This window comes from Hippopotamus amphibius, chromosome 3, assembly GCF_030028045.1.
Source record: "Hippopotamus amphibius kiboko isolate mHipAmp2 chromosome 3, mHipAmp2.hap2, whole genome shotgun sequence".
Taxonomy (NCBI): domain Eukaryota; kingdom Metazoa; phylum Chordata; class Mammalia; order Artiodactyla; family Hippopotamidae; genus Hippopotamus; species Hippopotamus amphibius.
In genome coordinates this window covers 132,104,682-132,118,434 of record NC_080188.1, presented here as the reverse complement: position 1 = coordinate 132,118,434, position 13,753 = coordinate 132,104,682, and the positions used below count along the sequence as shown (strand labels likewise).

Sequence of the window (13,753 nt, the reverse complement as noted above, 5' to 3'; positions counted from 1 at the left end):
GACCCTATCCAAGCCCCTCCCAGGCCCTAGTCCTTCTTGAGTCTCTGATCCCTTCCAGCCCACAGGCCCCCAACTGCAGTCCCTCCCTCAGCAGGGTGCACCTCAGCAGGCCCCCACCAGAGCACCCAGAGGTGCCCAATCCCATCCCTGATCAAGGCCCTGGCCCGCAGGCCACCCTCACAGCCCTGTCCTTCCTGAGTCCACCCCAGTTGGTCTGAGTTCCTGCCCCCAGCCTTTTCCCAAATCAGACTCACAGGCACCCAAGCCCAAAGCCCCTGAGCCCCACCCCCAATAATGTGGCTCCTGGACAAAGTCCCATCTTGAAGAGCAGGACCCCTCAGCTGTTGGAACTCTTTGCCCCTGGGGCCCGGTGTCCCTCCCCAAGCCCCTGTGACACTGGTCCCCTTGGAGCTCAGGCCGCTCACCTGTCTGTGCGTCTCTGCAAGTCCCACCGTGTGGATGCTCTGTCCCCCAAGTCCCTCCCCCCACTCCTGGCCTCAGCACCCCAGCCCCCTTCTACCCCACCCCGATCTCATTCTCTGACACTTGCCCCTCAGCTGGCTTCCCCTTCCTGCAAAAGTCCCATCGACACCCTCTGCCATGAACAACCCTGGCCCCCTCTGCCACACCCTGAGCCCCCACCTCACTGTGCAGGGGCCCTCTCTGAGTGGGGTCCTCTTCACCAATCTGCCAGCCCCCATAGAGCCCAGAACCTCCCCGCCACCCCCCTAGCTGCCCTGATGGGTGGCAGCCTGTTCCCTCTCTGGAACCCCTGTCCTCCTCACAGGCTGTGCCCTGAGCCCTTCCTCCTGTGAAGCCCAGCTCTGCTCTGACCCTCTCAACACCTCCCTTTCCTCCACAACCCTCTCTCCTCCAAGCCTAGGTCCTTCTCAGGGACCCCTTCTCCTCGGAGTCCTCGCCTGCCTGTGCCAGGCACTCTCTGAAACCCCTTGTCTCTCCAAACCTCTGTACACTCTGAGCCTGAGCCCTTCTCTGCACCCCTGGCCCTGCACAGGCTCCGCCCCTGCTCCAGGCCCCTCCCCTCCCATCCCCTCCCCTGCCCAGCCCAACCCCCACCCCACCCCCTGGCCCACCCTGGCCCAGCCTCATTCAGGACTAGTCAGGAACTGACGGCAGAGTTGGCTTTAAGGATGTTGATAAAACCCTCTTCAAGTGGGTGGGGTTCCCAAACAAAGCCCTGCTCCTGACCACGCCCTCAGCAGGGCCCACAGGTGTGAGGGCAGATGGGGCTGCGAGGAACCAGGGTTCTCGTTCACCCAGCCCCCACTGCCCCCTTCCCAACAGCCTGGGCTGGCAGGGCACCCGGATCCCAATCTTGGGCCAAAACTGACCTAAAGGGCCCTCCTAGCCCGCGTGTGGCCTGTGAACCAGGCCACCTGGTCTCCCTGGCATCCGAGCTGGTCTCCCCTGGGCCATGCGCTGCCCAGGGCTGCGCAGGCTGCAGGGGCCAACGGGCTGGTCTGCCCCTGCATCTGGCTGGTCCTTGAGTGGCAGCAGGGAGGGTGCTCCAGGGGCCTGCTCCAGGTCCCTGGGGGAGCTGGGCTGCCTCCCCCCACCCCCACCCACCAGCCCACTGTCAGAGGTGCATTCTCCCCCTCTGGCCTCCACCTGAGCGGGTGGGGGAAGGGGCTGGACTCAGGTCAGCTCCTGAGAGCTCAGCCCAAGGCTGGGTGTCCTCCAGGCAGAGAACGCCCCAGGGGCCCGCTGGGCTGGTGCGGAGCAGGACAGAGCCAGTCAGGATGAGGGCCAGTGTTTGGAGCACCTGAACGCCAGGCCCCGTGCTGGGCTCCTCAACGTGTCCATCAGGCCAGTGCGAGCAGTGCCCTGTTGTCACCTGCCTTCCCAAGACAGAGACTCCAGGCTCAGGGTCGGGTCACAGAAGCTAGGTCTGACCCCACAGTCCAAGAATCCCGGCCAGCTAGATGGAGCCCTCCTGGGGCCAGCGCAGGGCGGTCACACTGCCCCGACTCTGGGCAGGACATCCATGTCCCGATGGTCTGGATTAGGGGCTGGGGGCTTGGCCTACGCTAAATTACCCAACATCCAGGGGTCTGGGGGCACCCAGCCACACCTGTCCCTGTGTTCCAGAAGAGGGGACAGGGTGCCCTCCGGGGGACCCGACTGAGCCCCCAGCCGAGGGTCACGGTGAGCAGGGCAGGGAGCCCGTGAGCTCCTGCTGGCCTCGGATGGGTGGGAGGCTGAAGGGGACAGACGGTGGACACAGGGCCCAGGGCAGCCAATGGGCAGGGAGCGGGAGGGGAGGGCTGCCTTCTTCCTGGTGGCTCTGTCTTGCGGGCCTCCCAAGGCACCAGCGTTGCTGAATCTCCCCAGAAGCCCTGCAGAACTCTGCCCGCTCCCGGCTCGGATTTCAGGAGCAGAGAACACTGGGTATGTGCTCCGGATCCTCCTTGCAATTCTGGACAGCGCCTGCGAGCCTCGGCTCTGGGGTGCAGTCCCTGGGCCCCTGGGGCCAGGCCAGTGACAGCCACAGCCCTGCCGGCTGCGAAGGCACCAGGATGACAAATGTCACATCAGCCAGACCCCTGCACCTGCAGGGGGGTGGCCTCCAAGCAGGGTCCAGAGTTTCCCATCCCTGAAGAACCTGCCCCACCCCCAAGTGTTCACAAACTCCTATCCATCCCTCAGAACCTCCTGGCTGTGCAGCTGCTTCTGACAACACGCCCCCACCCCCACCTCCACCCAACAGGCCAGACCAGCTGGGAGGTCGCTGTGGCCTGAGGGGATTCCTAACTTGGACCTCTGGACCCTGCAACCCCAGGACCCCAGCATGGCTCAGACACTGCTTCCAGGGGCTGGTGGGGAGGCCCAGACAGGAGGCAGACTGCCCAGGTGCCACCAGCCCCATCAGGCCTCTCTTCTAGGCCTGAATCAGGGGTGCAGGGGATCAGAGAACACCGGGGCCCCAGTGCTGGTGGATCATTCTCTAAGGAAGCATGGGCAGGTGCTCACCTGGGCCTGAAAATGGTGCCTCAGTGCAGGCCTTCACATGAGAAGCCCTGTGCTGGGCTGCACCCTGGGGGTCACCACTCCAGGCCCCACACGAGCCAGCACCCACCCCGGCCGCCAGGCAGGGAAAGTCTCCGGGTCCCAGTCTGTGAGCCAGGCCCAGGGCATCTCCAGGGGCACCCCCCAGGCTGGCTGGGCCAGCCCTCCCTCTGAAATGCAGAACAGCCCCACCAGCTTCTTCCCCACCAAGCAAGACACACACCAACACAGAGAACGAGGCCCAAACACTTTTATTTTCATGCCAACTTCGGCTCCTGGCCACTCAAGATGGCTGGCACCAGCCCCTCCCTTCCTGCTCTACCCCCAGGCGAGCAAATGCCCTGAATGTCCTCCCTGACGGAGTCAAGCCCCAGGATGACCCCACTGCAGGCCTCACAAGACTGACTTCTGTCCCCTGCCACCCCTGTCAGCTCCTGCCAGCTCATCTCAGGCTCCAGAGGGCCCCTTCCTCACAGGGTCCAGGACAGACAGGCGGGGGGCCACACGCTGCATGGAGGGGGCACTAAGGGGGCAGCCTGGCGCCGGGTGGGGGCTCAGCCCAGAGGCACTGCCAGGCAGCCAGGCCCCTGAGGTGCAGGCTAGGGGGGAACTACCCCAGGGCAGGGGTCCCAGGATGCACAGTGCCCAGCGGGCTGGGTCTTCCAAATTACAGAAAGGCCTCTGTGCACTGCGCCGCCCACTGGCTCTGCCCTGGGCCCTCCTCCACTGGACAGACAAACAAGCAGGCAGTGTTTCTGAAACCAGGGAGGGGAAAACCACAGGACAGAACTGCAGGCCCATCAGGCTGGCGGCCCCCAGAGAGCCGGGCTGTGAGTGCAAGTACTAGTGTGAGTGTGTGTGTGTGGTGGCGAGGTGCCCGGGAGGGCAGGGGTGAGGCCTCCTCCTCCTGCACTCTCCTCCGGACGCTGCCAGCGGGCAGGGGGCCAGCTAGGGCCTGGCAGCCTCGGCCAAGCCCACCCGGTTCTGGTCCCTGTCGAACACGGCGTAGTAGCGGCCGATGAAGACGTCGCCCAGGATCCAGAGCGGCCCGCCAGGCGGGGGGATGTCCATGCCCATGAAGCCGCTCAGGCACACGGTCCTCCCAGCCTGTGACACCTGGGATGGCCAAGGCGGGTCACCACCCAGGCCGCACCTGCGGGCGCCCGCGGCCCCGCGCCCCACGGTCTCCACTCACCTTGAGGACGTAGTCCTCCGGGGACAGCTTGTAGTCTCTACCCCCCAGCTTCAAGGTGACCTCGGGCAGGCCAGACACCTTCTCGCAGGGGATCATGTACTGGAGGGGGGAGGAGAGGACAGTGCATGTATGGGGGGAGGGGCACAGCAGGCGGGGGTGTCCACCCTCCCTGCCGGCCCCGCCCCGGCCCCACCCTCCCCGCCGGCCCGCTCACCTCGCCCTGGATCAGGGGCAGGGCCCCGATGGCCTTCTGCAGCTCCCGCACCTCTTCCACGGGGCCCACGATGAGCGAGGTGCCCGTGTCCACGATGGCCTCACAGCCCCCCTTGCACACGGTCAGGCTGCTGCCCACATCCATCCTGCAGGGGAGGGGATGTGAGTCCCCTCCCAGGGCCACCTGGAGCCCCTGCCCTGTCCCCCACTGGCTGCAGCAGCAGGACTTGGCCGGGAGCAGAGATGGGTGGGAGGAGAGGGAGGGGGCTGGAGAAGCCCCGAACAGATTAACAGCCACCTAGAAAGCCCTGTGGATGAGGGGGCGCTGGCCAGAGCCCGGGGACAAGAGCTCGGCTAGGCACCAGGAGGTGGCAGGAGGCACCTAGGGCTGGCGGGACACAGGGCCCAGGTCCACCCCGCCCGGCCCCCCTCCATCCCCACAAGGCCCTGTTGAGTGGGAGGCTGGGGGTGGGGCCCCCAGGGGGAGCCGAAAGAGGAGCCCCACCCTGTACTCACTGGTCCATGTGGACCTGCCAGTAGGCCATACGTGTGACGTTGTGGTAGGTCAGCTGGCCTTTGTAGTACTTGGAGTCAGTGCCGCCCAGCATCAACTCACCCCCGGGCTGCGCATTTGGGTCCCTGTGGGAGAAGGGAGGAGGGAGTCAGCCACCCTGCCCACCCCTGCACCAGGTGTCCAGCCTGAGGACTGGGTGGACAGGACTGGGGCCAAGGTCAGAAGTCAGGGATGGGTGGGGCAATCTCGGAAGGCGCCCCAGATTGGGACCCTTCCTGGGCCTGCAGGGGTGGGAGAATCCAGAAGGGGCTCTGATCCCACACCCGGTGTGGACTGCAGGCCAAGCCCCACCTTGAGCAGAAGAGACCCTGCTTGGGCCTTGGGGCTCCTGGTCTGCCCACTGGGGACAGCCAGGGTCAGGCCAGCAGGCAGATGGGGACGTGAATGCTAAAGAGCCCCAGAAGTGGAGACCTCACCTGCCTGGAAGGAAAACCAAGGGCTTCCAGGTGGAGGCGCCGGCAACCTCGAGAGCTGAGCTGGCCATTCCTACCCCAGGCCCTTTGCACCTGCTGCTCCCAAGGTGCCCTCCCATCCAGACCCTTGCCTAACTTGCTCTCCCTTCAGATCTCAGCTTTCAACTGCCCACTTCTCATTTACACTCATATTAATACTCCAAGCACAGCATCTGCCTGGCTCTTCCCGGCACTCAGAAGCACCCTGCTGAACCTGTCCTCCCACCACTGCTGCGGCCTCCACCTCCTGTCACCTCCAAAACCCATGCGTGGGGAGCAGATCACACCTCCAGTGCCCCTCCTCACCCTCAGCCCTGCCCTCGCAAGCCATCCGCCCCCCCACCTCACTTCCCGTCTCAGCCCATCACCCGGGGAGTCAGCGCTGGGCCACCCGTCCCCAGCCCCAGGCCTGGCCAAACTCCTGGGTCCTCTGCAGCTTGTCTGCCTCCCCTGGACCCGAGGCCTCAGGGGGAATGGCCCCACCTGTTCACCTGCACCACAGCATCTAGCGGGAGGCTCAGCCCTGAGCAGCTGTTGACTATCTGCCACTGACCACGCCGGGGACAGAGGACAGTGCCCACACAGAGGCCAGGCCAAAGGCTCTGAGCCGGAATTCCACCAGAAACGCCTGGAGTCAGACCTCAAGGGGGCATGCAGGGTGCAGTGACCAGAAGCGGCTCAGGGCAGCGGGCTCCCTGGCTCACATCCTGCCCACAGCCCCACCCCCGGCACATCTGCATCACCCCTCCTGTCCGGGGCTTCCTCTCAAGACCCGTGGCACTGTTGTCCTGGGAAGAGGCCAGGAGCTGAAGGAGTGAGAACCCCTCCCAAGGACCCCCTACCCGGCACGAAAGGCACCTGGCTTTGTTTTTACAGGGTAGCAGCATCTCCTGGGGAGGTCTCCCTCAAAGCATCACCCCAAGACATCCCTGAGGTCACTCCCACAGGAAACACCCCCCCCCCCCCCGTCCCCGCCACCTGCAGAAATCCTGTCAAATTGAGGCTCGTGGCCTGGTCCCCTCTGGGCCAAAAGTGACCCAGGGGCTAGGACCCTGTCTACCCATCACCAGGCCTAGGAATGTCAGGCAGACTGATGTGGGAGGGAACCCTGCCAAAACCCCTGGCCCAGCTCTGCCTCTAGAAGGAGGGAGGTCCAATGACCAAGATCCTTGACCCAGGGCCCCAGCACCCCCGGCAGGGAGATCCCAGTGAGACACAGCCTTCTCTAGGGGCTGTCTGTCCATCTGCAAGAAGGCACCAAACCCATCCTGCAGTCAGAGCTCAGGAGCTGTGGCCCAGTGCCTACAGGTGGACAAAGGAAGGGCCGGCATGATGGGGACTTGCCCTGTCCCACCTGTTCAGGTAGAAGGCGAAGATGTTCTTGTCCACCAGCTTCTGCTGCATCAGATTGTCGAAGACGGGGACCACATTGTTCACAGAGATGCGGGGGTAGGCCATGCCCAGGATGCCGTCGAACTTGGCTGCAATGAAGGTGACGCCTGGCTGCTTGGTGGCCTCCCCGAAGGTCTGCTTCTCCACCTTGATGCTGCCTGCGCTCGAGACCCCTGCTTTACAGGGCACCTGAGGGTCACAGGGGAGGGGAGGTTAGTGGGCCACGTGGACCGCCAAGGCCGACGCTGGGCCCCAGGCGGCCCATCACCTCCCATCCCTGCGGGGGCAGCCACGGCTACAACACCCAGCTCAGTCAGTCATCTGGTACACGGGACTCAAGAAGGACAGAGGGCCCGGAAGAGAGGGCTGCTGACCCCAGACTGGACACAGGTGGGGACGACAGGGGTGAAGGGCCCACATCCTGCCACGACTGTTTCGAGGACAGATGCAAATGGAGGGTGCGGGGGAGGGGAGGGGGTGGTCCTTGTGAGCTCAGGCTTTCCCACCCACAGCTCTCCCTGCCAGAACCTCTGACCTGACCTAGACTCAAGGCCACTCCGCAACCCCTCCTCAACCAGCGGCAGAGGCTGCAGATAGAGACAGGGCAGGATGTGGGAAGAAACGGCTGTTTGGGGCTGACGCTGGGAGGAGGGGAGAGTGTGGGGTGACATCCTGTCCCAGGCCCAGAGAGAACCTGGCAGAGGGGCCCCTGCAGATAAACCTGGGCAGGCAGATAAGGAGGAGGAGGAGTGGCCCACGGGAGCCACAATGCCTTTGGCCTGCCGGGACTGTCAGAAACAGGCCAGCGGGAAGGAGGTCCTCCCCACCGCCCCATTCCCCCACCCACGTCCCACAGTAGGCTCTGCGGCCTTCCTGGGGCTGGGGGCTGGGAGGGGACCGTCTCCTGCTTTGTCCCTCTTCCCCACAACTCCCAGCCCGGACCCTCCTGCAGCCTGGCACCAGCAGCTCCATCTAAGAGTCTGTGAGAGGCGCAGAGGCACGGGCAGAGCCCAGAAGGGCCCCTCAGCCCTCTCTGGGGGAGGCGGGCAAGTCCTGCAGGCACCCCCACCCCCAGCCCTCCCCGGCTGCTGCCCGCTCCTGTCTGCAACCGCAGCAGGTGCCCCTCTGCCAGCAGCTCCAGCTGCAGGGACCCCGGCCATGGCTGAGCCCCGGCACCCAGCTGGCACCTCAAACCCAACACATCAGAGTGGGACCCCATCTCTCCTCTGGCTCCTCCACCCGGCTGCGAGGCCGGGAGCCTCACCACTAACCACTCATGGGGTCCTGGTCCCAGACCTATGCCCCACGCTCTTACACCTGTGCCTCAGTGGCCGTCAGCCCGCCCTTCCTCCCAACCCTCCCGGCTGCTGCCCAGCCCGCACGCAGGACCACGTCCACCCCGCCCCCACCCCACTGCTGCTTTCTCACCGCCAAGCACACCGAGCTGTCCCACCTCCGGGCCTTTGCTCAAGCTGAACCCTGGCTCCCTCACTCGGCTGACCGCTGCTGGTGACCCGAACCCAAGAGCCCCTCTGGGGAGCTGGCACAGACCCCTGCCCTAGGGCTGGGAGGGCGGATCCCCTCCACAGACAGCGGCCTGGAGACAGACTCACCGACACGGTGTCCTGGCTCAGGTACCCGGAGAGGCTGCCCGAGCCATAGTGGATGTCGAAGGACGTGCCATTCTTCACGTACGTGCTGGACTTGCCGCTGTTGTACTTGTGGTGGGTCCCTGCACACGCCGGGAACCCGTCAGCCCGCCTGCTAGGCCATGACCACGGCCCTGAACCTCCCCCCGCCCAGGACCAGCCCTGCTGGGCCCCCTGCAGCCCGTCCACCCAGCCACCCTCCTGGGGCGGGCGGTCCGGCCCACAACTCGCTCCATCCTTGGCCCCCGTGGTCCCAGCCCGGATGTGAGCAAGGGTGGAGACCCCAGAGGAGCTGCCTGTCTTGTAAGGCTGAGAGGTGGGAGCAGTGAGTTGCCCAAAAGGTGCTGGGCAGGGCCACTGGAGGCCCACAGCTACGCCCCAGCTAGGGACTGGAGGAGGTGCACTGAGACTGGACAGCTGACCCCAGCGCCTGCAGGAGCGGGACAGGGGGCTGCATGCCCCTCCCCAGGGCCCCTGCCCTCCCGTATCCACGGCAGGCAGGGACTGGGCCCGGCCCTCGGTCTCCCTCTGGTCACCTGGGAGAGGCGTGGGACAGGCTGACTTACAGCAGGCGATGTCCAGCAGTTTGCAGTGGATGGATGGGACCCACAGGTTGGAGGAGCCAGTGTCGAAGACCACCGTGAAGCACTGCGGGGGCGTCCCGATGCCAATCTCCCCGTAGTACTGAGCCTGGGTAGGGGATGGGAGGCAGGGCCTGTCAGGGCTGGGCGGAGGGGCCCCCCACCCCACCACGGGGCCCGGAGAAGGCCCAGGCCAGGGGAGGGGCCCAGGGTCAGGCCGGGCTGCCTCGGCCGCCCACCCCAACCTGCCCCCCCGAGCCCTTGTTCCTGGTACCCATGGGCACTTCAGGGCCCAAGGCCCCTGGGTGCGGCCCTGCCCCTGCCTGACCACGTGAGCGGGGGGGGGGGGATGACCACCCCATTTGAAGGACAGCAAAACCAGTGGTGAGTCCGTGTTAGGACAGGGTCGACGTGCCTGCCTGAAGACCCCTCTGTGATTCAGGGGTCCAGGGCCCCGGGAGGGAAGACCACCTTCCAGCATGAGGGTCAAGTCAGGGCCTGACTCTGGGGCCTCCATTCCCACAGGCCCCTGCCCCTCAGGGCCAAGCCTGGACGGCCCCCAGGCAGAGGGGCTGGGTGGCCACGGGGAGAAGGCCAACAGCAGAGGTGGAGGCGCAGGCTAGTCCCTCACCACCAGCCACGCTGCGCTCCCTGCTCTGGGCCTCAGTGTTCCCATCTGCAGACAGGGCAGCAGAGGCCGCCGGGGGGGCCCAGGTGCTGACCCTGGGCTCAGGTGAGCATAAAATGGGCACATGCCCCTTGGAGCCTCAAAAGGAAACCCCATCCTTGGCCCTCTCACAGGTCACAGGTGTAAGGGCACCTGGGCCCTGCCTCCTGAGCACTCCTTCCCCAGGGAGGGAGGCTGGGCCACCCGTCACTGCAGGATTCTGACCGCGACCCCTCCGAGCATCTCTCTCTGGCCACTTGGCTCCAGGGAGCACTGGCAGCTGCTGACTCATGACCCAACAGAAGTGTCCAGACTGGGGGATGGGGGGGGCGGGGGGGGTCGACGAGTGACTCAGCAAATCCCCGTGTGTGGACGCACGCGTGTGCATGTGAACTGGGGGGGGCAGGAACCAGGAACTGGTCAGTCAGGCCCCAGGCAGGCAGAGAGCACCCCCCCGCCCCCAGCCAGATCACATGCCTGTGAGGCCACAGCTTCCTGGCAAGGCTGGGGCTCCGGCCAGGCTGGACAGAGGACAAGGCCACCATCCCAACCCAGGTGACCAGAGGCCGGATGGCAGCGAGGGGCTGGCTCCCCAGGACTCAGCAGGTGGAGGGGGCACAAGAGGATGTCACCTGGGCAGCCCCAGAGCAGCCTGGCAGGACCAGGGTGGGGCCCAAGACCTGGCCCCAGCTTGCTGTGTGGCTTCCAGGTATTTCACCTCTGAGCCTGCATCCCCCTCAGCGAGCAGTGGGCATACGGGCCGGCTGCTGACCAAAAAGGAAGGCAGGGCACAGGCACTGGCCGCGGGTCGCCCTCGGCCTTCCAGCAAAAGCACAGAAGCTCCAGAGCAGTTGGTGCGGCCTGGGCAAACAGGACCAGGTGATGCAAACCCAGGGACCCCAGACCCCACCCACAGCCTCTCGGGCAGGCCTGGGCCTGATCCTAGGCCCATCCACGCTGTGCCCAGCTCCTTCATCTGTAAAGGCTGACGCAGCCCACCCAGGCTGGCCACCAGGGTGAAGACACAGGCCCAGCTCTGGGCTGACGGTTGGTGGCATGTGGGGGAGAGGTCTAGGAGGTGCCAAGGCCACTCCAGCCCCTGCAGGACTAGGACCAGGACCAGCAGGGGAGCCAGGAGCTGGGGAGGACGTGCAAGGTCAGAGCCCTCAGTCTGGAGGGGCTGTGTGGGGGGCACCCCCTCAAAGGGAGTGGCCGAGCAGAAGCCCCTCCCCAATAGCACACAGGTGAAGCTCCCAAAACCACTGGAAGCTGAGAACAAAAGCACTTCACCAAAACCCACACCGGCTCACAGAGCTTTTCCTAAGAGCCAGCTCCTCTCTACAGCTGTGTCTGCAGTCACCCCACCCCCCTGCCCTAAGCTCGCCCCCCAGCCCCAGGCTGACCACCCCCCAACTCACATCCATGTAGTTCTTGAGAAGCTCGGGAATAGGCCCCTGCGTCACGGTGGGTACCCCCGGGGTATATTTCGCAATGGGGCCCTTGGCGATCAGCTCTTCCACGGGGCCCCCCTTCTCCGACATGGTCCGGCGGATGGACGTGAACTTGTGCAGAGGAATCCTGTCAAGACAGGGGTCTGGCATTAGGGCTGGCCGGGCGCCCCCACCTGGAGGCTCCCACACTCACATCCAAGCTGGTGGCCCAGCACGCCCGCTCCTCCCCATCCTCAGCCACTGGAGGTTCCAGCCCACCCCACTGTCCCCACTCTGTGCTCACTCTGGTCTCTTCTGGGACAACGACTGCGTTGGTGGTCACCTGTCACATCTGCCCAAAGCCCTCCATGGAGTCCCACTTGCCTGGCCCTCTGGCCGAATCTGCCACTCTCCACTCAGAACCCACGCCAAGATGGTCCCAGCTTACCCGTCTGACCTCCGGGGTGACCACCTCCTGGCCATCAGGTGGGACTTCCAGGCCACCCACTCTGAGAAGCCATCCTCGCCCACCCCCAGTCCCCCTCACATGACCCCTTCCAGTCCTCGCCCCAGGCTGCACTGAACCCACTGGCTCTCCCCCACTCTCCACAGACTGATGGAGGGCAAGGATGGCACCTGGGCCCTGGAGGTGGGGGCTTCCAGGCCTGCCTTCCTCCACGCGAGCCCCAGTGCTCCTGCCTGGAGCACCCTTCCCAGGAGCCCCTGTCTCGTAGCACACACACCAGCCTCGATGGTCTGGGTGATCTGCCCAGCGCGGGGGGGCGGGGGGGGGGGGCGTCCTGCTACCGGGGAGCAGAGTGAGGGGTCCTTCTCCACCCCCAGCTCCCTGGGAGTCTGAACGTGCCCCAGGAGGTGGGAGAGGACAGCCACCTGAGTGAACAGAGCCACTGGATGAAACATCTTCCCAGCCCTGGGGATCTGGGAGTTCAAGGTCACAGCTGGCTCCTCCTAGCATGCCAAGGCCATGCTCCAAGAAGATGGGGCTTTTGCCTCTTGCCTAAGAGGGGATAGGCTGGAAGCACCAGAGGTTCTTGCCTGGGGGCAGGGAGAGACACGCCATCCAGTAACCAAGGAAACAGGTGCCTGCAGTCCCACGGGACTGAGAAATGTGAAGGGCTCCGCCCCAAGAGGCCCCACGCTCCCTTCCCCTCTGCCATCCACCCCGGGGAGGGCCTGGGGGTAAGGGCAGGGAAGGCTCAGGCCTCCCCTGCTCCCCTACAGCTGCTCCAGCTAGGGCTACCCGGTCCCAGGCCACAGCTCACAGAGGAGCCCACAGAAGCCAGCCCTCTGGCAAGGCTCAGGTGAGCTCCAGGCCCCGCCAGGTCCTGCAGCCCTGAGACCTCACCCACCTGCCCACAGGCAAAGGTCCACACCAGAGATGAAAGCACGCCTGCCCAGAGTGAACACAAAGGTCCTGGATGGGCAAGGGTGGGGCGGGTGCACCCCTCCCATGCCAGGAGAGCAGGCAGCCTTGCAAGGCCAGGAGGGTGGGGGGACCCTCCTCCTAGCTGACACAGCACCGCGCAGCCCTGGACCAGGCCTGAGAGTTCGTGGCCTCTCTGGGCCCAGTGGGGGCCCCCCAGGCCTGAGGAGGGCGTCGTCCTTACTGACGACAGCTGGTGTGAGAGCCCTAGCCCTGGGGTGGGAGGAGCCACCCACAGCCCCGTGCCAGCTGGGCCACTCTCAGGCCCACTCCTTCGGCCGACTCCCCCTTGGCTCCGGGACATGTGGGCCTCCTGGTGTCCAGAGAGTCTCCCAGCCGGCCCAGGGCCTGCGGTAAGACCTCACGGCACAAGCCAGGTGATGCCACGCCCAGGTCACAGCGAGCCAAGGGGACCCCAGGCGGGAAGGTGACTTGCCAGGCTCAGCGGGCTCCGGGGCCTCCCCCTGGGGGTCCCGACTTCCTACCCGCGTGAGGGCCCTGACACCCTACCGGCCCTGGGGACGCCGGGTCGGCTCCCAATCACAGCCGCCCTCCCTCCTGCTTCCTCCGGTCCCCCCAAGGCCGACCCCGCGGTGGGAGCGAGGAGGGGTCGCGGGGCTGGCGGGGGCCCTGGGCGAGCCCCGCACCTGCAGAGGGTGGACCCTGCAGGAGGCCGCGGGGGCGGCGGAGGTGCGTCCCGCGGGGGCGCACGGGGGGGACGCACGGGGGGCGCACGGGGGTGGCCGGGGCCCACCTGACGAGCGCGGCCGCGGGCGCGGCCAGCAGGCCAAGGGCGAGTAGCAGCAGCAGGCTGGGGGTCTGCATGGCGGCGGCGACCCGGTCGGAGCGCACAGCCCGGGAGGTCGCGCGCTTATAGCCGGGATGACGGCGCAGTCGGGCCGGGTCAGCTGACCCGCTTGTTTGCGCCCCGGCGGGTCACGTGGGCCTCGGGGGCGGGGCCGGGGCGGGGCGATCCCCGGGGCCGGGAGCAGACGCGCCCGCTCGGGCCCGCGCACGGCGCTCGGGGCCGCGCTCGCCGCTTATCCCACTCGGGCGCCGGCCTGACCCCGAGAATGGCAGGGACCCGGCTGGCCGGGGCAGAAGGGGATACCCCCCGCCAGGAGGCGTC

The 13,753-nt window shown here is 66.2% G+C and overlaps 1 protein-coding gene across 1 annotated transcript; it reads right to left on the bottom strand.

Moving 5' to 3' along the window:
- Nucleotides 1-3,260: 3,260 nt before the first annotated feature.
- CTSD (cathepsin D) lies at nt 3,261-13,545 on the bottom strand. The gene is made up of 9 exons (XM_057729214.1): nt 13,379-13,545; nt 11,169-11,328; nt 9,069-9,192; nt 8,467-8,585; nt 6,816-7,042; nt 4,952-5,074; nt 4,437-4,581; nt 4,223-4,321; nt 3,261-4,143 (listed from the first exon to the last, which is right to left on the bottom strand). The coding sequence occupies exons 1-9, from the start codon at nt 13,447-13,449 to the stop codon at nt 3,976-3,978; spliced, it is 1,236 nt and encodes a 411-aa protein (XP_057585197.1). The 5' UTR covers nt 13,450-13,545; the 3' UTR covers nt 3,261-3,975.
- Between the last annotated feature and the right edge of the window lie 208 nt (nt 13,546-13,753).